Here is a 22450-nt window from a genome sequence, read left to right on the forward strand (position 1 = left end):
AGAGGAGAGGGGTAAAGTGGTGCCCTCCCCTCCCCCGCCACACTTCCATTTCACTCCAGCCTCAAGTTGCTGGGGAGCTGCTCCTTTAATTAAAGGGGCTGTGTTCCAGGGGCTGAGATTCATTCTTCCCTGCTGCCACAGTGGGAAACCAGCCAGGCCTGCATTCCACAGAAGCTGATTCCTAGCCATTTCTCTGTTACTTTTTTGTGCCTTCTCCTTTTCAAGAACCTGTGAGAAGCCCAGTCACCTTGGCCTTCTGGCTCTTTTGTTCTTTCTCCCCACCCCAACCTCCTCCTTTCCTCTCCTGGACACTCTCTCAGGTGGCAGCAGGGTCCAGAATCCCCTGAGCCAGCCTGAGAAAGCTGAGGCAGCTCTGCTCTAGGCTTTAGGTACATGCTTGCTCTTACCTGCACATCTTTCCTCTCACCCTGATGGCTGCATGCTACAAGCCACTTAAGTGTTAAGAGCCAAAGATATGTTTGGTCTTTGGTTTCAAAATCATTTAGAATGAGCTGGCTTAGGTAAAAGAATTCTCCTTAGGATTCCATTTAACTGACTAGAAATTCACTCTGGGGTTTGGATCCAATGCCCTGATTGGTTATAAATCTGCCTTGCTTTGTGGATCACTGACCTGAACATGCATTTCCCTCAGGGACTTAGAAGAGAGAAATGGTTATGACAGGACAAGACTGCCTGTATTCTGAGGTTCCTAGGCCAAAACCTCTGTTACAACACTCTTTAACTGCACCTCCATTTCATTATTACCAACAGTCAAGCTTGGTAAGGGCTCTAGAAGCCACCGAAATTTTTCAATGTCTGAATTTTAGATTAGTTGTTATAAAAGCATCTTTGTTCTGCATGATACATCATCCCTGGATGCAATGACTAGTTCTAAAAAGAGAACACTGTCCTTCCCCATCATGCCAGACTCCACTGTTTGCCACGAAGGCAGCAGTCACTCCAACAGAAGGTCATAATCATGGACACACTCACGGTCACATGAGTGTGTTTTACCTGTAAGAGTCTACTTATTGAACCTTTTGTAATGTTTTTATTCTCCACACTTCTCTGCATTATCCCCCAAGGTCAGTTTTATTCTACATACTCAGCTCAAGAAGTAAAATCAGGAAAGAATCCTGTCCATGTTTTTCTACAAAGACAATGTTTTCAAGCCTGGTTTTCTATTTTTCTTCCTGGACATTTCCTTGTTGAGAATTACAGAACTCAGGCTCCAGGTGCCACAGCCCTTCTCGGCCCTCCTCCTGGGAGGGACCAGAGCCCCGAACCTGCCTTACCTTCAGCTGAACTAGATGCACATCCACGTGCTTGCTGTCTGAGTCCTGCTGCACTGAGTGCGTGAGGTCCCGGACCCTCTCCGAGGTCATCCGGAGCCAGGTCTCGATTTCGGGTAGGTGAAGGACAATCTTCCAGTCGGCCCCTGTATGCAGCGGGGGTGGCTTTTCATACTGCTGGTCAGGATCCATATCCTTCATCGCCTCTTCTCCCTCACCCTGCTCCACAGTGGGTGTCAGGTTGATGGCCATGGGTGAAGCATCAGTAGCCATGGGATCCAGGTCTTGTGACCTCAGGGGGGACAGTGTCACACTCATGGTTAACATGGAGCAGTCTAAGCCTTACTTCTTTCCAAAACAGCTGAAAGGCAAGAGGAAAGAAGAAAACAGGAGTCAGACAAGATTGCCAAATAAAGAAATGATACTTTGCAGAAGAAGCAGGATTTCTAAATTAAGCCAGATTTCTAAATTAAGAAACCATAGCTCATAGCAAAAACAGAAAGAAGTGTTTTAAGTTTCTACATAGTAGCCCCAAGACTCAGCATATAATAAGAACACAAAATCATGTGGTATTGCCTACCCCACCATCCATCCTCTCCCCATTCCTTAGAACAAAACGCTGATTTTCAGCTGTGCCTATTCCTGCCAAGAATTTAAAACTACATTCCCTATCTCCATCATAGCTAGGTGTGGCCAAATGGCTAAGTTCTGACCAATGAGCTGTAAATGGGACTCCTGTGTAGAAAATCTGGGAAAGGTATTTAAAGTACCTGTTAATGGGAGCTGACTCCATTAACAGGGCCCCCCTTCTTGTGCTCTGCTTTCCTCCTTCTAGCTGGTAACATGGACTTCGTGGCTCAAGCTCCCATTGCCACCTCAGACCAGGAGAGGCTTCTGAGCATGTCGGGTAGAGGATGGCAGCGCAGATTGGTTGGAACATGGTTCCCCCCCGACAATGAGGAACCGCTGCACCAGTCCAGCACTGTTGCCCTGGGCTTTTTTTATTGAAAGAAGGACAAACTTCTATCTTGCATAAGCCTGCAGTATTTGGGGCTTTTCTACTACAAGCATCCAAACACCATTTTGGCTATTGTAACCAGTATATCCAATACACGGAATAACAAGAGAAGGAACGTGTTTGAATTAGTGAAAACACTGTGCTGAATTCAGGAAGGGCCGCTCCTTTCTGAGATTCGTTAGATAAACAGATATCATGCAATAATTCCAAACCTCTACTTTCCTGAAAAGTATAAATCATGGATTACATAGGACATATCTATAATTAACTCTCAACATGAGTGACAGTATTTGGTCATGTTGAAATTTTTGGAGGCTCTGGAATTTCCAAGTAATAAATCTCTCTTTAAGCATAAAATGTTAAAATATTCATCAAATGCCTTAAAAATAACCTAAGTGTAAATCATAATAAGATAAGGTTGCCTTTTAAGACAAAGTTGATTAGCTTGCTAATTATCTAGCTATGTAATTTACGTTTCTTCTGGAACCAGTCTATCATAAAACAACAATGTTTTGGATCTTGTACATTAAACATTTTAAGTAGACATTATTTTTAGTTCCAGGAGAAGCTTCTTTTCTTTTTGTAAGGCCTTTTTTCATTCTACATTCAAGTTACCATATAGCTCCATCCCCCTAAAGACAAAAGGTGGCTGATCAAAATATAAAATATAAACATGATTGTCAGAAAGTAGCTTCTATGTCATTAGATTCTTATATCCACTTAGTATCAGCAAAAAATTATTTTACCTACAGAAATGGAGGGTAAGAATCAAGAGAGATCCCGATTTGACTGGGAATATGTAACTTTTCATACAGGAGTGAGTGCAGGAATTAAAGGACTTGTGGATTAACACAAGCCTTAAAAATAAGTTACTCCTATGACATTATTTCAGAAGCCTTCCAATGCTGCGGTGTGTTGCCCCTCTCCAATTTACCAAGCACCTTATTTTTCAATTAAGTGATAAAAAGGTTTACACACGAATTTCTGAAAGCAAGGTTATTTACAATAAAGCAAAACGTTATGTTATTAAGTAGGTTTATCACCTTGGTACCTGCCTTAGAGAATGGCTTTAGGCAACAACTCAACAGCTTTCTCTGCCTAATTACAAGAGGAAGAAATCTATACCCATATTTTTAACTACCTTTGCATACAATTTTTAAAATAACAATACTATACTTGGCTACTATTAAAAACCAATTAGAAGATATGAAAATTTCACTGGGAGCCATTAAACCCTGAGAAGAGTAAACCACCATACTTCTTTTTTTAAATTAATTTATTTTATATTGTATATTTTTCCATGACCATTTAGTACCATACTACTTCATAATAAACCGAACCATAGCCTCAGACAGGCTCTGATTCTGATTTCCCAAAGCACTTTAAAATTTTTAATCAATTTCTACCCTCTGGGGAATCTGTTTAGAATCACAGTGCCAGAGAAGGAATCTGATAAACAAAGGTTAATAAAGGTTCCTGGTGCAGGTCATAGAACTGGTGGTAATGAGGATTAGGAGGCTGATGTCATAGTGGTTGCCTTTTCTAAAAAACCAGATTCATCCAAACCAGAAAACTAAATGCCAGTGCAGTGTACAATAAACTCCCCAAGCTACCCCCACACCCACTCACCCCCAGACCCCTGTCCAGCAGCCCTGGACCACTGAGAAACGACGCCTGGTCACTGCATTTTTTCTGAGACCCTAAATCATGGCTATGCCTTCCCTGGAAAGCACATCATACCGTGAACTAAGGAATATACCAAAGAATTGGCTCAGTGCAATTCATGTCCCAATATACATTTCTATAAATAGCATCAGGCTATGCCCCAAGCAAGCACAGTGCAAAAATATGGGTATAGTTTTGTGTGATTTGGAGCAAGATGCTCCACATTTCTAGGTCTGTTTCCTTACCTGTAATATGGCAAAATTGGCCTACATGACCAGTAAGATCCCATTGTCCCTATAAATCTGTGATTTACTTATCCAGAGATTCCAAATTATTGGAATACCCTGGCTGTACTGAGAGCTATGCAGACCCTAAATGACGGCCTTCCATTTTACCAAGGCACACCCACAGCATCAATTGAGCTGTCCTGGTTAATGGAAAGAAATAAATTATAACCACTGCAAATGCATTTTGTAAATCATCATTTATACAATATGTGTTGCTAATTCTTTCGAGGGGAGCAAACACGGGAGATCATCCCCTCTGGGGGTTTGCAGCTTACTGACGACACAGTCGACGTGGTTATATATGTAACAGAATGAAATACAACATTACACAAAACAGCAGATGTGTCTCACATATGAGTAAAGGGCAAGGAAACCTTACATTCACGCTGCCAAAACAAAATTATCCTGGGTTATAAATTTCAACCTGGATGTGATGTTTCTGTATTTAACTGATCAGACGATAAACGAGAAAATATCCTTAACCCAGAGAAGGAAAGCACAGCACTTTATTCAAGTTTTATTTTAGCTTGTGTGTATCTACTTTCCCTACCATATACCTTTGCCACTGTGAAAGGAACACCATATGAGTCATAATAGCATAGCAAACCTGGGCAGTGGCATAAATTTGATTAATTACCCATTTTCATGGAAAATAATCACTATAAACCTTTAATTGTCAATTCTAGTACTTCACATTTAAGTGACCACCCTCAGATAAATAAACTGTATTTCTGATTTTCACAGTTACATCGGATTTAAAAGATAACTTAAGTCTGTAATTTAAAGGAAAACTGCTTCCCAATGTGAAGCCTCATAGTAACATCTCTGTGTATATTTTTCCTGTACTTATCACGACTATTCAAGCTTGCTTTCCCATAAAATTAATTTTTCCATTTGAATATAGGAAAGTCAACACAAGTCTACACATTCTCCTAAATACTATAAGTTTTGTATTTTTCCTTCACCAGGCATCTTACAATAAGATTCCTTTCTAGCCACAGAGAAATTGAAAAAGAGGAAGAAGAAGCCAGTGGACCAATGGGCTCAAGTGCACACAAGAACCCACCCAGTTGCAACTCTGGCTCCACAGCTGTGAGAGAGCAGTCGGCCAGCTTTTTGGAACCTCATGACCTCTGCTTCCCTTCCCCCCACCAAATGCTTATCTGTGGCCACCTTTCCAGCATTAGCCATAATGCCACCTTTATCCCAACTGCTGTTAAAAATAACATAGATCAAATCCTTTCCTTTCCACAAATCCAAAGACTATTCCACATTTAAAGCACAAACGTTGAAAGCAGTAAGCATTTTAAAGCTTTTCACATTTTTTAATCTGTGAAAAAGGGTTTCCAACCACATTCTATTTATTCAATATCATTTCATAGAAACAGAAGAAACATACCATAGATTGCTTCCTAACAAGGACTGGTTCTGCTACCCTCCTGACAATCCGCAAGTTTTAAGTAGAAACCTGACATTAGCCAAATGCATTCAATTTGAAAAAGATACACTTAAATCAAGACAGTGTTCTACCAAACTGGTGGGTGAAGACGCAGCTGCACGGCCATCAGAGCTGCCCACCTCCTTCTCCCTTCTCCTGTAACTTTCTCTTCTAAATAAAAGAATAGAAGAGCCAGGAATCTGCCAGCGGTACTCACTGTAAATGCTTAGTCCCTAAAGGTCCTTCAGGATTAAACGTCTGGCTCCTCCCTCTCTCCCCCCTTGGGTTCTCTTCTCCAGCAGCCAAACAAGCTGAGGCCAGTGTCAGGGCAGCTCTGACAGCAGGGCAGTGGCCAGTCTGCAGGGCACGGCTTCATGCACACTAGTGGCCTGACTCACTTACAAAGAGAGGGCTACTATGCTGTCCCTATTTGGAAGCTAATGTATTAGCTCCAGGCCCGTGCGGTTATAGTCAGGCTTTTGCAAAGAAGCAGTGATAAGTGAGCTGAGGAAAAGGAGACAGTTGCCAAAACAAGGGTCACTATGGAAAAGAATGGGTGGACACAGCACATCCAGTCATGGTTCAGAAGAATCTAGACTGCATACCCTAAAAACAGCAATCCTAAAGCAGAATAAGTAAATGTGTAAATAAATTAATAGTACTATATTAACATATTCAGCTGACAAAGCCAATCTGAGTTAAATATGTTCAAGCTTTCTCTTTTTTCTTAGGAAGAAACTGTTCTTTCCAAGCAAGAACATTATCACGTGTACAGCATGAGATGCCGTCTTACCATTATGTAAAGCAACCCAAGCCTAAATACTCACTCAGTCTTTCTGTGCTCTGCTCACTTCTTCGAAAGCAAGTGAGAAACTAAAGCATAATTCTAGCCAAATAAACAAATCTGCTTTCTACAAAGCACATGTTGTAAAACAGAGGTAGAGAACATTGTTAGGCCCTGACTGGCGTGGCTCAGTGGGTTGGGCATAGTCCTGCAAACTGGAAGGTGGCCGGTTAGGCTCCCGGTCAGGGCACATGCCTGGGCTGCAGGCCGGCTCCCTGGCTGAGGGCCTAGCAGAGGCAACCAGCTGATGTTTGTGTCACACACCGATGCTTCTCTCCCTCTCTGTCTCTTTCCTTCCCCCCTCTCTAAAAGTAAATATTTAAAGTCTTTAAAAAAAAACACATCGTTAGGCATCACTGTGTCCATTTTTCTTCCTCTTTCTTTTTTCTTTCAATCCTCATAATTACTCTTCACAGAAGCTATTCATAGAGATGCTGAATTTTGAAAAAAAGTTACACTGGAATGTTTTTATTTTTGTGTAAGGTTAATTCTCCTGCTCTGATTGCATTAAGGAAAAATAAATGAACTCGAAACACGTATCCTGTATCTGATTCCAGGATTCTAGAATCAGGCTCTGTGAAGACAGCACGAAAACACATTTGAGAAATTAATTAAATGTTTTGGTCTACCTAGATGAATGAGGCTTTAATTTATCACCTAGTTTTAAGCCTTGCTGTCCACCTACCTTTCTGGCCTCTTGGAAGGTCAAGAGTTGGAAAACTATAAGTGGCTTTAAGCACTTAAAGAAGAAAGCCAAATGCTCCTGTCAAGTATTATGTTAAATTTGTACTTAGGGGCAAAAAGAGTGGTTTTTTAAAGATGCTCCTAAAGAATTTTTCATAATCACTGTCTATCTCTTCCCTTTCCTTTGTCCTCTTCTCCCCTGGGCCCACACTCCCCAGAACTCACCTGTAACCATGGGGTTTAGTGAGATCTCTGTGGAAACCCCAGATTAGCCTCACTTTCTAATCCTTCCACCTAACAGAACAGCCTGCAACAGATATCAGTGAGAAAGACTTACGCTTTAAGGAGGTGGTGGGGGGAGGAGGAGACAGCACGAAACTAGTGAACAGAGGGGCCCCAGAGAGATTTCTACAATTTAAAAGATTTTTTTGTGTTATCACTGATATTATTTCTCTCTCTTTCTCTTTTTACCACTTTAATATGTCTTTTGTATTAGCTATTCCCACCCACCCCCACCCAGGCAGATAGCCAATTAGATCCTGCTAATCACATAGAGACCATGGACACTCCTGGGCCTCCCCTCAATCACCACTGATTTTCTTGCCCAGAGCAGAGTCTTCTATCAGCTGTAATATACTTCATCAATAATCTTCCTTGCTTCCATCCTTCTCCTACCCCGTATTGCCAGCCTGTTACCCAATTAATCAGATCCTTCTCCTGTGACCAGAAGTCCCAGACTGACTCAGCTTACTTCCTGTGTTTTCTGCCCCCACGACCACAATCAGTTCCTGTCACTCTGGGATTCACTCAGCTGCATCAGCTGGTCAGCTGCAAATGGTGCCCACGGTCAGGAGTATATGGACCTGGACTCTGCAAACGCTAATGAGTGTTCCTATTTCTCACCCCCTCCTCAAATTGCAAATAATCACTTTTAAGCATTTAGGTAGCCACATTTCTGTTGTTCAAAAAAATGTCTTGAGAGAAACTGGATTTGTAAAACCCTCTAACATGATTTATATACAGTTGCTGTTTTTGTCAATGCTGCTAACACAAAGACAATGAAACAAGATTCATTTCAAATCAACTGACATTACTGAGAATCAACTATATACAAGGTGTTATGTATGTATATGACTCATCATATTTATCCTCAAGGAAATTATAACTTAATAGAGACAACTTCTCTCCCTGTGCTCTCCTCCCCTAACACACCCCCACTAATATCTAAAGCAGGATGTGGGCGATCAAAACCCTTTAAGGGCCCAGTGGCGTGGCATTAATCCTGGAAGAAGGAAAGATGAGGCGGAACCCTTATTGGAGAGGGTAACATTTGAGTTGGGCTTATAATAATACGTATAATTTAGATAGGCAAAAAGAGAAGAGAGAAGAGAGGTGGGGGGGAAATAGAACTGGGGAAATTTCATGGGCAAAGACACCTTAACACCAAGAAGTGGGGCAAATCGGCAAGTAATTCAATGCTGAGGGGAGTTGAGAACTTGATGGGGACCAAAAGCAAAGCTACAGGTGCATTACAGCCACGTTACAGAAGGGCTGTGAACGCCATGCCATGGAGTTTAGAATAAGTCTTTCAGGGAGCAGGATCTCTACAAAGATTGTAGAAGAGAAATAAAATTACAGTTGTGTCCTAAAATGGAACAAAAAAATCAACATGTGTACTCTTGTTTACCAAGGAAATAAAATGAGGAATCGGCATTATCATAAGATCAACATCCTCTTTTCCAGACAAACTTCATTAATATAAAAGGTAACCTTAAAATCTCTTTCCAGCCCAGAAAAAAAAAGAGAAAGAGTCAGAGAGAGAACAGAAAGTGGAGGGTGGGGAGAGTGAGAGGGAGGGAGGCTGCCAGTCTGTTAGGCCAGGGTGATTGAAGGAGCTCTGTGCTCTGTCCTACCTACCCCATTAAATATAAAAAGAATTCTCCATTTTTAGATCTCCATTAACCCTAGCATCGTATACTTGAAGTGGAAAATTTTTAAGAATCCTTTCATGTGATGTTTTTACATTTTTTTCTTGTTCTAAAATTATTTTTAAATAATTAAAAAGTAATGTAGAATAATTGAAACATTATAAAAATAGATAACACTAAAGTTAAAAGATCTTCCTCTGTCCCCATATTCTCATCCCCAGTCAATAAGTGATAAGAGCCCATCTACCTTTTGTAACCTCAGTATGTAAAGTGGAAAGGAAATAATGCTCTTTAAAGATTCAGAAGCCTGAATTAGCTAGTTATTTGTATTAATGTAACAACATAGAAATGTTTGCTAATTCAGTGTTTCTTTGCCAGGTGTAAATAGGTATTCTGGAAAAAGTTGCTACTGACAAACATACTGGGATAGTGCTGGGTGATTTCTGGGCAGAGGCAGCCAACTGAATACGTGCCTGGAATTTTGCTCCTTCCACAAACCCCACTAACACTACCACAGAGGATTTTTTGGTTTGGGGCCTAATATAAACATTCAAGAATGGGAGAAGAAAGAATAATAACTTTGGAATCTAGAAGTTAGATGAACAAGTAATAATTGGCTTGAAATTAGCCAATTCAAGAAAACTAAATCCCGAGCCAGCAGTGCAAAACACATAGAACCAAACTTCCAAGCCCCTTAAAGAATTTTGAAATTGGTGGAAGCAGGTACCTCTGAAAGAGGACAGGGAAAAAGTATGTGGTGAAGAATGAACTTTACCCAAAGAGAAGTCTGGACTTTGTCCCAACTTCTGGGAGGCAACCTCTAAACTCCTGGAACTGCCTGATAAGAGCATTTTTGTTATTCATAGCAGGTCTCGGTTCACACTAACAAGATGACTCAGGATGGGGGACAGCCAGACAGAAAGTGATTAGAGGGCCGGGGCTTTGGACAGCCACACAGGCAACCATTCGATCAATCCTGCCAAAGCAACGAAGCCCCAGTAAAAGCTATGGACAGGGAAGCTCAAGCTAAGCCCTAGGTCGGCAGCTCTCCAAGAGAACTGTCACCCATCAATGACAAGAGGGTAGCACATCCCTGAGGCATGGAAACTTTGTGTTTGGAACCTTCTCATTTCCAGGTTCCACCCCACGTGTTTCGGTCTTTGGCTGGTTCTGACTTGCATCCTTTTGCTATAATAAAACTATAATCATTTAAGTACAGCACTTTCCTGAGTTCTGTGAGTTGTTCTATTAAATTATCACATCTGAAGGAGTCTGTGAGGACCCCTGAATGTATAACCAGCTGGTCCAAAGTGAGGGTAGCCCTGGGGACCCCTGCACTTACAGCTGGTGTCTGAAGCATTGGGAAGACCTGGCAGTCTTACAGGACGATACCCTTAACCTTGAGTTTGGTCTCCTGGGCCAAAAGCAGCAATGATATATCAAGAACATTAGTTTTTAATTTAAAAATGCTTCAGAAGCAGAACTCTGGGTCTTCATTCTGTAATGCTAGGTGGTTGCTCCCACTGCCAGTTCTGGTAGAAGAGTAGAGATTTGTTCTCCAGAAAGGACCAATCAAAGCTTCTCAGGACTTAAGGACACTGAGTACAGTGGACAGAAGCACCTTGAAAACAGGGAGACAGGGTTAATACAGGCATTTTGAGTGCTAAGACCCTCCAGTCCTTTTCCCCAACTTGACTCTCCAATTTACCCTCCAGTCAAGAGAATAGAGCTCACCTCTGTAGACCCGATCAGTCCAAGAAGACAAGATACTGAAAGTGACACATCCAAATCACCATACGGTGACATTTGTAGTCAATAGACCCACCCACACACTTAGAGCATTGGGTCAGCTTTCTAGTCTCCACTCCCAGGTGGGATCAGGCAGGCGAGGGTTAGCAGAGATTTGGGGAGAGCTCTAATATAGATGGGCAGGCCCAAAGTGGGCCAACAAAAACCTTCGAACTGGAGAAAACGTGCTATGCAAGGAGAAGATGATTTGGGGAAAAAAGAAATATCAGAGATAAGATATCGTAACCACGAAAAAAGAGCACAATATTAATTTTAAAAACAAATACTCATATTTATAGAACAAAAAGGAACTTTGGAAAAACAAAGACATGACAGTAGAGAAGAAAATCTCAATACAACAGCTAAAAGCAAAGTTAAGGAAATCTCACAACAAGTAAAGCAAAAAATTTAATAAAGAAAAATTTGAGAGAGAAAAGGTAAGATAATGAGCCACCAATCCAGGAGGTTCAACAACTGGAGAACAGGCAAAAGGAAAATAAAGTACTTTAAGAAAATGAACAACATGCATTTCTAGATAAAAAGACCCTATGGGGAAAAAAACTGGGACAACTGTAATAGAATAAACAATAAAAAATAAAGTACAAAAAATAAATTAAAAGATCTACTTAGTGTATAAAAATAGATACACATCAAGGCCCTTTATTTGAAATCTCAGAATATTAGGGAACATGATCGGTGGGTTGAGTTAGAGGCATGTGAGGGGAAACCCCCCAAAATAGAATTTATTTATAAAAATTTGTGTATTTATTCTTACATGTTAAACTTCAGTCACCTTCAAAGTACTCTCCATCTGGTGAAATACACATATGGAGACTTTTTTCCCACTGCTCAAAACAGATTTTGAACTCATCTGTTTTGATGCCTCTTAGTGCTTCTGCCATTTTTTGTCTCACCTCTTCCACATTGGCAAAATTGTTCCCTTTGAGGACATTTTTCATCCAGGAAACAAACAAAACAAAGCTGCTTAGGGCAAGATACAGTGAACAGGGAGGATTGGGCCTGGGGGTTATTCCACTTTTGGTCAAAAACTGCTAAACAGTCAGCATGAAATGGGCAACCATGTTGAAAGAGTCTTCAAAAAGAATTCACTGAAGCTGAATGCAGCCTCTCACAACAATGCTAGCTGGTACACTGATATAAATGGGTTCCTAGAACACTCACCTAGCAGGGGAAGCCTATAGTGTAAGAGGCTTGCCCTCTATAAGGTAATTCCAGGTTTTGGGGTGGATCCCCTGTATACAAGTGTGGGGGTTCAGAACTAGTCACCCAAGACACACATATGTATTAAGCAGATTGTTTTGAGCTAAAGGTAACTTTAGTTGTGGGCTCCAGAGAAACTTGTGCCCCTCCCTTAACTACTTAGAAGAACTTGAATTAGAGTGCTTGATGTATGTATAGGGCAGGAAAAACTTCAAGTTGCTAAATATCTGCTTATCTTATTGTCCTACAAAGACCCTTTGAAGCTCCCAGGACACCTTACCTCATGCCTACCTTAGAATGTCTCATGTACCCATTTTTATTTTTCTGTCTTTGAATCTCTCAGGCAAGTTAGGTCTCTGACTCATTCCTGTATGTGGAGTTCCCAAACATATGTGGGCATTAAATTTGGTTATTTTCTCCTGCTAATCTGTCTGTGTCGATTTGATTATTACACCAGTCAAAATGACCTTGAGCATAGATGTTTCTTCCCCCACACACAAGGAATCATAAATTAGATTGCTTTGGATTTCTCAGTAACAACTGTAATATTGTTATTTATAATAAGAAATATATATATGTATATATTTGGTCTTTGCCCCCATTTCTGGCACAAAGCACCTAAAATTCTTAGCATTTCCTAAGCAAAAGAGCAATGGGAATACCTTTTGTGATAGTGTTTGGTCTTTGTCCTTGATTCCTAAAAACAGTCTGCAGCCATAAAGGTGGAAAGAGGTGCCTTGTTACTCACCACAAGACCCTTTCAACCACACTGTAGTTATGTTAATGAGATGACTTTTGGGAAGCTTTTAAGGATGAGGTGTGGTTGCCAGGGGAAACAACCAAGATTAGAGGGCTGACACTTTCAGTTCTACCAACCAGCCTCTGGTGAAGAGAGAGGCTTAGAGGTTCCATGAGTCACTGATGGCCAGTGACTTAATCGATTATGTGTATGTAATGAAGCTTCCTTAAAAACCTCAAAAAGACAGGATTCAGGTAGCCTCTGTCTTGGTGAACAAGAATGCATCACGTGCCAGGAAGATGGTACTCCCCAAACTCCACCAAAGTTCCTTTGCTTGGAACCCTTCCAAACTTCATTCTATGTATCTCTTCATCTGGCTGTTCATCTGTACCCTTCAATATCCTTTTATAATAACTAAAAGTTTTTGTAAGTAAACTGTTTTTCTGCATTCTGTGAGTGGTTCTACAAGTTAATTCAACCGGTTCGATTTATAGGAGGGGTTCAATGTATAGCCAGTCACTTGATCAGATGTGCAGGCAATTAGCATCTGCAGTGAGAGGAGGGAGGGGGATAGTCTTGTGGGACAGCACCCTTAAACTGTGCGGTTTGGCACCATCTTCAGGTGAGTAGTGTCAGAATTGAGTAAAATTATAGGGCAGACATCTGGTATCAGAGAATTTCTTGGTATGGGAAAACCACCACTTCTTTGGTGATCTGAAGGGCCAGGGGTGGAGTATTGAGAATAGAGGAGACACAGAGGAGTACGTTTGTCCATAACAGCAACACTGGATGCTAGAAGGCAATGATTTCATTTAAGAAGGGAAAAGAAATCCAGCATGAAATGATATACCAAAAATAACATAGATTGATAAATGTTAGGACAGAATAAAGATTTTTCAGATACTTAAGTTCACATAAAAACATAACGCACACTTTTTTCATGAGGTACCAGAATCTCTCTACATACTCTACAGAGAGAGAGAGCAAACCAAGAAAGAGGAAGTCACAGGGTGTAGAAAACAGGAGACTTAGCACCCCATGGTGATGAGGAAGGGAAATCTCGGGGGGCAGCTGTGCATCGGGTGGGAACAGATCACAGGCTCTCAGAAAAAGTGTGCCGAACAGACAACGTTGAGAGAGCAAACCTGATGTGAATCAACATGTCTACCTAGAAGAGGTTTATTCAACTGGTGGAGAATTGGGAGTTGAATTAGAGATAAACACATAGAAAATGAGCGAATAATAATAATAAACTCCAAAAAATACACTTTTACAAAAAATAGAACAAAATTATTCTATGTGGTATAGCTAAAAATTGCATTTATTTATTCTTAATAATAAACAATAAATATTGATATAATCCAAATCACACATACTTATATGGGAAAAATGGGGTGAGGGATTGTGTGTGTGCATGCATGTACATGTGTGCCCCTCTCTGTGAGAGAGAAATGGGGTGGGAGAACAAGCTAAATAAATTCTCAACTTTTGTACTGAAAAGTCAATAGATAAAGATAAGAGAAAAAATACTCAGGAAGCCCTGGCAGGTGTAGTTCAGTGGATTGAGTGCAGGCTGTAAACCAAAGGGTCACCAGTTCAATTCCCAGTTGGGGCACATGCCTGGGTTGCAGGCCAGGTCCCCAGTGTGGGGGGCGTGTGAGAAGCAACCACACATTGATGTTTTGCTCCCCCTCTTTCTTTTTCCCTTCTCCTCTCCCTAAAAATAAATAAAATCTTTTAAAAAATACTCAGGAAGTAGCTCCACTATTGTGTTGTTTCAAAATGAAGGCAGCTACCAAAATAATCAGCTAAAAGATGAAAAGTAGTTGCCTCTGACAAATGGGAAATGGAAAAGAAGATAGTCTTAGAACTGCTGTTTTCTTACAGCTCAAAACTACTTGATTCTTAACTATTTGTGTACAAACCTAAAACTTAAAAATATCTATATTAAAAAATGAAGGAGTTTCTTAATTATGAGACAGGGCTTTAATCCTCACGGGTACATTGAGGATCTCCAAAGATGAAATGGAAGTATAAGGTGGATTAATTCCCAAATTTATTTGAAGATGATTTATTTTTGTTTGTTTTTGGGGTACAGTATGGTACAAAACTAAGTAGGGTCACTTCGCTAAAGTGTTAACTTTAAAAGTGTCCTACCCTCCTCCTAAAACACTGTATTTTTTAATATAAAATGCTCACTGTGACTTAATTCAATATTTGTTTCCTGGAAACAATCCCTTTAAGAAAGAACTGCTTCTTACAAACTAAATCTGATCTCATCATGAAAGTTGCAGGTGATTAAGAGATCAAGTTAAAAGTAAGCTTATTTCATATTGGTCCCATGAGCAGGTATATTCTGGAGTGAATAACTTTTATTTTTGAAGAAAAATAAATCAGGCAGAAGCCAAATAATGAACTCAGGCCAAATTTTTCAACTAATGTTACATCTGATTTTGCTGTTCATGCTGCAACATGAGAACACATCAAATAACTACTCACACTGCTATTCTGTCATAAACAGAAGGCATTTTACTGGCGATGAACTTTCATAAAGACCAGGATTTTCAAAGGCATTGTTTCCTATTCACTATTATTTCCTAGTCACCCTAATATCCCAGACATGCAAAAAGGATTTTCTTTAGAAGATTCCAATGTCAGATTAAAAATACTAATGGGAGCTCTGGCTGGGTAGCTAGGTTGGTTAGAGCGCATCCTGTACATCAAAAGGTTTCCAGTTAAATCCCTGGTCAGGGCACATGCCTAGGTTGTGGGGTGTGTACGGGAGGCAACCCAACCCATCGCTGTTTCTCTCTCACAGCGATGTTTCTCTCCCTCCTTCTCAAATCAATAAAACATATCTTCTTTCGGGTGAAATGGGAGACAGCAAAGCCTCTTCCTATCCAAAGGTCTGATGTAATCAGAGCCCCTCCCTCTGAATGCTGTCTATTATAGAAACAATAACGAAAAGTCTGGTATTATATCTGTCTTTCAAAGAAATAATTTCAACATGGTAAAATCTATTCATTTAAAATATTTTACAATTATTTTGCTTAAAATGCATCAAGTTTATTAAATACTGTCAAACATTTGTGCCCAATCAGCCATCTAAATTGAGGGTAAATTTCTGGTAAATTATGACTTATTCTGACATGAATTGGTGTTTTAAAAAATAATTCCTAGAACAAATAGGAGAACTTCCACCAAGAGGGAGGCATAGGCGGAAACACTGTGCCTTCTCCCACAGCCAAGTTTGAATACAACAAAGGTTTGGAAAACAAAGACACACCCAAAGACCAGAAAATTGAATTATACGGAAGTCCGACAACTACGAACCATTCAACGGGGACGGTAAGAGAGGCGAAGCCAGCAGTGGAGCAGGGTCGGGCAGGACAGATCCCCCGACCTAGGCCAGCAGGCAGCCGGGAACCAGTGGGGGTGTGGGGCAGACTGACCACGGTCGCACATTCACGCTCAGTGAGACGGACCACGCAGGCCCCAGGGGGCAAACCCAGTGGTGGAGGGCTGACAGCAGTGGCACACTCACATGCAGTGGAACAAAACACGTGGGCCTGGTGACGGTGGTGGCTGCGGCGCTGGTGGGGGCCGTGGTGGCAGGCAGCAGACGGGACACAATTGTTCCTCTTTGAACCCGCCCCCACATACAATGTCACAACCCAGCGACTTAGTGGCCCTGCTCTAGTGAACACTTTAGGGCTCTGATCCTGCTACAGAACAGGCAGGAACAGCCCAAAAGATGGTGCAAGAAGAACTCAAAGTCCCAGGGCCAATAACTCTAAGCGACCAAGAAATTGCCAGCCTCTCAGAAGCACAATCCAAGACACTGTTTATCAGGATGCTAACAGAACTGGTTGATTATAGTCACAAATTAAAGGAACATATGAAGGCTAAACTAATTGAAATGAAGGGAGATGTCCAGGAAACCAATAGCGATGGAAAGGAAACTGGGACTCAAATCAATGGAATGGACCAGAAGGAAGAACTAAACATCCGACCAGAAAGGAATGAAGAAATGAGAATTCAAAAAAATGAGGAGAGGCTTAGGAACCTCCAGGACATCTTTAAACGTTCCAACATCCGGATTATAGGGGTACCAGAAGGGGGAAAGAAACAGCCACGAGTGGAAAACTTATTTGAACAAATAATAAAGGAGAACTTCCCCAGTCTGGCAAAGGAAATAGACTTCCAGGAAATCCAGGAAGCTCAGAGAGTCCCAAAGAAGTTGGACCCAAGAAGGAACACACCAAGGCACATCATAATTACATTAGCCAAGACTAAAATGAAGGAGAGAATCCTAGAAGCAGCAAGGGATAAGGGGACAGTCACCTACAAAGGAGTACCCATCAGACTGTCAGCGGATTTCTCAAAAGAGACCTTACAGGCAAGAAGGGGCTGGAAAGAAGTATTCCAAGTCATGAAATCCAAAGACCTACAGCCAAGATTGCTTTATCCAGCAAAACTTTCATTTAGAATGGAAGGACAGATAAAGTGCTTCTCAGATAAGGTCAAGTTCAAGGAGTTCATCATCACCAAGCCCTTATTATATGAAATGCTAAAGGGACTTATATAAGAAAAAGAAGATGAAAAATATGAACAGTGAAAGGACAGCAAACACACAGTTATTAACAACCACACCTAAAACAAAAGCAAACCAAGAGGACAGCTAGATCAGGAGTGGAACCATAGAAATGAAGAACACATGGAGGGTTAGAAACAGGGGGGTGGGAGGAGGAGAAGGGGGGAGAAGGCACAGTAAATATCATAGATGGTAGGTAGAAAATAGATAAGGGGTAGGGCAAGAATAGTGGGGGAAATATAGAATTTAAAGAACTTGAGATACGTGGTTATAAACTAAGGGGGGAGAATGGTGGGGGAAGGAGTGTGCGGGTGGAGGGGAAATAAGGGGGAAATAGAACAATTGTAATGGTATAATCAATAAAATATATTTTAAAAAAATAATAATTCCTAGAATAAATAAAAGTTATATATCATGACCCTTCAAAGAAAAATAAAGTACATATTTTCTAATAAAGAGCAGAAAGTACAAACCCATAAATATTTTATTCTGTGTATGCTGGTAGACAAGAAAAGCATGCGTCATAAACCAACTTAACATAAATCATCTTCATTGAATGTTTGGCTTTTTCTTGATAAATTTTTTATTCTCTTCCTTGATGAAATAAATAGCAGTAATGGAAACTGCTGAGTAAGAGCTAATGACATAAATGCCTCTAAAATAAACCTAGGCCATCCTTCACCAACTCTAGAAAATAAATTATATATTGAATATTACAGAATACTTTGCCAGATCTTCCTTTCAACAAAGATGGAAAATGGATTTAAAAAAATCGAGGGGCCCCTCTAAAGCACTAAAGTATAGAGGACAAAGATGCTGATCACTGTGACAGGCCAATCCACACTCTCCCCCCTCTGCCACAAGGTGCCAAAGCCAAAATTGAAAGCAAAATCCTTCCAGGCATTTGATTTAATCACTCACCGCTAAGCAAGTCTAGCTGTGGTCATCATCCAAGCACATGAACATCACCCAAGAGTGGCTGTCACCCAGAAGTTAGATACTTGAAAGCTAACTGTCCCTAGCTCTTTAATTTTTAATATCTTGCTTTGTTAGCAATAATCACAATTGATATGACAAGCAGAAACAATTGCTCCTTTTCAAGCAGCCTCTAGAAATCCTCTATTTATAATTTTTTAATTAATGCTTCAGAATCATATCATACACCACATGACACAACTATTTGGTCTGACTTTGTCATTTGCAGCCAAACACAATGAATTGCAGACAAGTTCTGCTTTCATAGTTTCCATTCATTGTGCCCTTTGCCATGATCCATCACTGGTAATAGTTCTGTGTGATTCAAATGTTGGTTTGGATACTCGAGGTCCTTTGAATGAGTTTCCTCAACAAGAAATGTTATTTCCTTTGCCTTAAAATAAACAACCAGACTATTTCATTAACATACAGCTGACTAAGTTTTTAAAATGCATTCTGAATAACCTTTAATTAAATGAGTTTATGAGGAGAGAGTTTTGTTGTATTTCATTTTAGCACCATGTAAAACACAAACAGCCAAGAATATTTTTTTCTTGGTTTCCACTGTGTGAAACAACATGAAAATTTAAAAGAAGATATAAGGAGGAGGAATATGTTAGTACTGTTCTCTTTTGGTTACCATTTGTGTGGAATATCTTTTTCCATCCCTTCATTTTCCACCTATATGTGTCCTTTAAACTAAAGTGAGTCTCCAGTATGAAGTGTATTGTTGGATCTTGTGTCTTTAGTCCATTCAGCTAATTTGCATCTTTCAATTGGAGAATTTAATCTATTTATGTTTAAAGTAATTCTTGGTATGCAAAGACTTACTACTGCTATTTTGTTGGTTTCTGTTATCTTAGTTCCTTTGTTGCTTTCTTCCTCTCTTGATATCTTCCTTTATAATTTGTATTTTAGTGGTATGCTTTAATTCCTTTCTGTGTATCATTTGTGTAAGTACTAAAAAAGTCTTTTTTGTTATAGTTACCATGAGGCTTAATAAAACATGTTATAGATATTTACAAGGTTTATAAGTCTATTTTAGGCTCATAAAAACTTACCTTCAACTTCATTAAAAAAAAGCAACTACATTTTTCTCTCCCCTCCCCATGTTTTATGCCATTGATGTCATACTTTGTGTTTTTATATTGGGCATCTATCACCAAATTATTGTTTTTAAAATATTATTATTTCAACATTTACACTAAAAATAAAAATGAGACACATCACCATCACATTATTAGTATTCTAAATATTACTATATATTTCCTTTTGCCAATGAGTTTAATATGTTTTCATGCTGCTATTGTTCCTTCATTTCAACTTGAAGGGCTCTTTTTAGCATTTCTGGCAAGGCAAGGCTAGTGGTAATGAACTCTCTTAGCTTTTGTTTGGAAATATCTTTCTACATTTCTGAAGGGCAGTTTTGCTTTCAAGGCATATTTTGTTTGGTTCTTTCTTGTAGTTTGTATTTCTTCATTACCTCATTTTGTTCACACCTTGTTTCCCTGATTCTGTTTAATTATCTATCTGTGTTTTGTTGCTTTTCATTCATTTTCTTTCAGAAGACTGTTTTGGATTCTTTGTCACGCAAACTGTAGATCTCTACTTCTTTGAAGCTGGTTACCAGAGCTTTATTAGCTTCCTTCGGTGTTGTCGCGTTTGCCTGATTCTCCATGATCTACACAGCCTTGCCCTGGCATCTGTGCATTTGAAGGGACAAAAGCCTCTTCCGGTCATTTCAGCAAGTGAAAACCTCCTGTCTATTCCTCTGGTTAATGGGACTGCCTCCAGAATCACAGTTGTGCTGTATTAGAGCCAAGTATGGGGCTGCCATGAGGCTGCCACTGGATATGCAGTAAGATCAGTGATTGGCAGTCTTGTTACCAGGGTCTCAAGTGGGTATCACTAGGTGGACAGGACTGCCTCTAATACCTTGTTCAGTAAAGTGGTGCTGGAACAAGTATGCACTTCAGGGTCTACCGCTGTGTCCTCAGACAGTGGGCCTACTACCCGGTGCACAGCAGGTGTGTCCCCCACCAGGACCCTGGGACCTCTGCTGCCTGATCACTGGATGGTCCCTATTAAGGGACTGGCCTTGGATCTTGGCTATTTCAGGTTCCACAGCCCAGATTGAGGTCAGCCACCTGGCATGGATAGGCATGTTCCCTGAGCAGGATGGACTGTGACTAGAGAGGCGCTGGTGCCAACGGTAGAGCCCTTTTAGCACCTCCACAGGTGGGGACAGGAGTGTCTGCTGCTTGGCCTCTGTGCCAGCAAACTGCTGGCAAACAGAGGCTGTGAGAGAACTGGATCTCCCAGGGCACACATGGGAATGTCCCCATTGGGACCTTGTGCCCTTAGAACAGCTGGAAGATGGACTGACCACGGCTGTGAAGAAGCTGGAGTCACATCTAAGTCCTTTCAGGGTCTCCAGGGATGCAGATGAGAGTTTCTCCTGCCTGGTCCTTGAGCCCACGAACTGCTCATGGACTACAGCTTGCAAGGGGATAATGCCTAGTAGGAGGCCCTTTTAGGATCTCCAGGGACACAGACAAGAAAATCTCCTGCTAGGTCAAATCTCTGTAGTTCTAAACCAAGTTTCTTTGTCTATCACTTCACAGGGTTCTTATAACCTTTAATATTTATACTTACATATTTAACCTTATTTTAATATGACAAGATTTATATACATGAGATATTTAAATATGAGAATTTTAATAATAGAATCTCAGTGTTGAGGCAAACACAGGTAAAATAATATAATTTTACAGTGTTTTAAAATATCTTTATGAGGGCAGAATGTTTTAAAATAGCATCTTGGGTTCAGACTATGAAGCAGTTGAATTGAATAACACCTATTTCTATTCTTCAAAAAGTTATCAAAAGTCTTAAAATAACAAAGGCAATTCTTAAATACCTTCTGAGTATATGCCATTTAAGGCACTGGGGTGCACACAGTGCAGGTTCACATAAAAGTCTTTACACAGCCCTGGCTGGCATAGCTCAGTGGATTGAGCATGGGCCTGATCGAACCAGAGGATCACGGTTCGATTCCCAGTCAGGGCACATACCTGGGTTGCAGGCCAGTTCCCAGCAGGGGACTCACAAGAGGCAACCATACATTGATATTTCCCCTCCTCTCTCCTTTCCTTCCCCTCTAAAGATAAATAAACTTTTAAAAAGTCTTTTAAAAAATTAAAAAATACAGTGTTCTTTAAAAAAAGTGATTACACTAATAACATCAGGAAATGCATGCGCATTGCATGAATAACACTGCGGGTGACAGCACCCAATGGCTAACAGAGGGTCTTCCTCGCCTGCGTATCACATTACAGCTCTCCAGGAACTCATCATTATGCAGATTTAACCACCTCTGCTTGATTTTTACTTCTTTTCCCAGTAACAGCAGCTATTTCTGTGTCCATAAAATATTTAAAGAGAAAAATTTCCAAAAATCTCATTCTTAGCTTGTAATTGGATCAATTCTGTTTAAAACTGAACTGGGATAAGGGGTTTTAAAATAAATAAAATAATTGCTTCTGTTTCAAACTAAACATACATCCAAATTCAGTTATCTAAACAAAGATAAGTTTAACTCAGTGAATGGATTACTCCAGTAAATTATTCAAGATCATATGCTCCCAAGGGCAAAACTAAATGAAGACCCGAACTGCCCAGAAACTTCCCTTTGGTCACTCTCTCCTTGTAACTTGGCTATAAAGTGAAAGAGCTTCCATTTTTTTCTCCGCATTCTGTGTTGTCTTAATAAACAATGGCTAGAGAATATTGGTAAACTATACCAACAAATTCATTCAGCTGAAAATGTGACCAGGTGAGCTCTGACAGCCAGCAGGACAAAGTGTCCCTAGGTGAAGACAAGGAGACTCCACATGAACATCCTGGTCCTGTGAAGCACTTATAGAAAAGGTTTGGACATTGAACACCTCTGAAAAATACTGCTTACACACTCACCC

The 22450-nt window shown here is 40.4% G+C and overlaps 1 protein-coding gene across 6 annotated transcripts in view; it reads right to left on the reverse strand.

The window, feature by feature from the left end:
- Positions 1 to 22450, reverse strand: part of AKAP6 (A-kinase anchoring protein 6) — a 481121-nt gene that overhangs the window by 375171 nt on the left and 83500 nt on the right. For 2 of the 6 annotated variants that reach the window (XM_037050254.1, XM_037050258.1), the window contains exons 1-2: positions 5662 to 5851; positions 1296 to 1653 (exon numbers count right to left, since the gene is read on the reverse strand). In XM_037050254.1, coding sequence (XP_036906149.1) covers positions 1296 to 1619 — 324 coding nt within the window. In that variant the 5' untranslated portion in view covers positions 1620 to 1653; positions 5662 to 5851. Of the gene's footprint in view, positions 1 to 1295; positions 1654 to 5661; positions 5852 to 5917; positions 5981 to 7229; positions 7413 to 22450 lie in introns of those variants that run through there. The other 4 variants (XM_037050257.1, XM_037050255.1, XM_037050259.1 and 1 more) reach the window with 4 other exon arrangements.

The sequence above is a fragment of the Sturnira hondurensis genome, unplaced genomic scaffold, assembly GCF_014824575.4.
Source record: "Sturnira hondurensis isolate 20B ecotype Veracruz unplaced genomic scaffold, ASM1482457v3 Scaffold0006655, whole genome shotgun sequence".
Lineage (NCBI taxonomy): Eukaryota > Metazoa > Chordata > Mammalia > Chiroptera > Phyllostomidae > Sturnira > Sturnira hondurensis.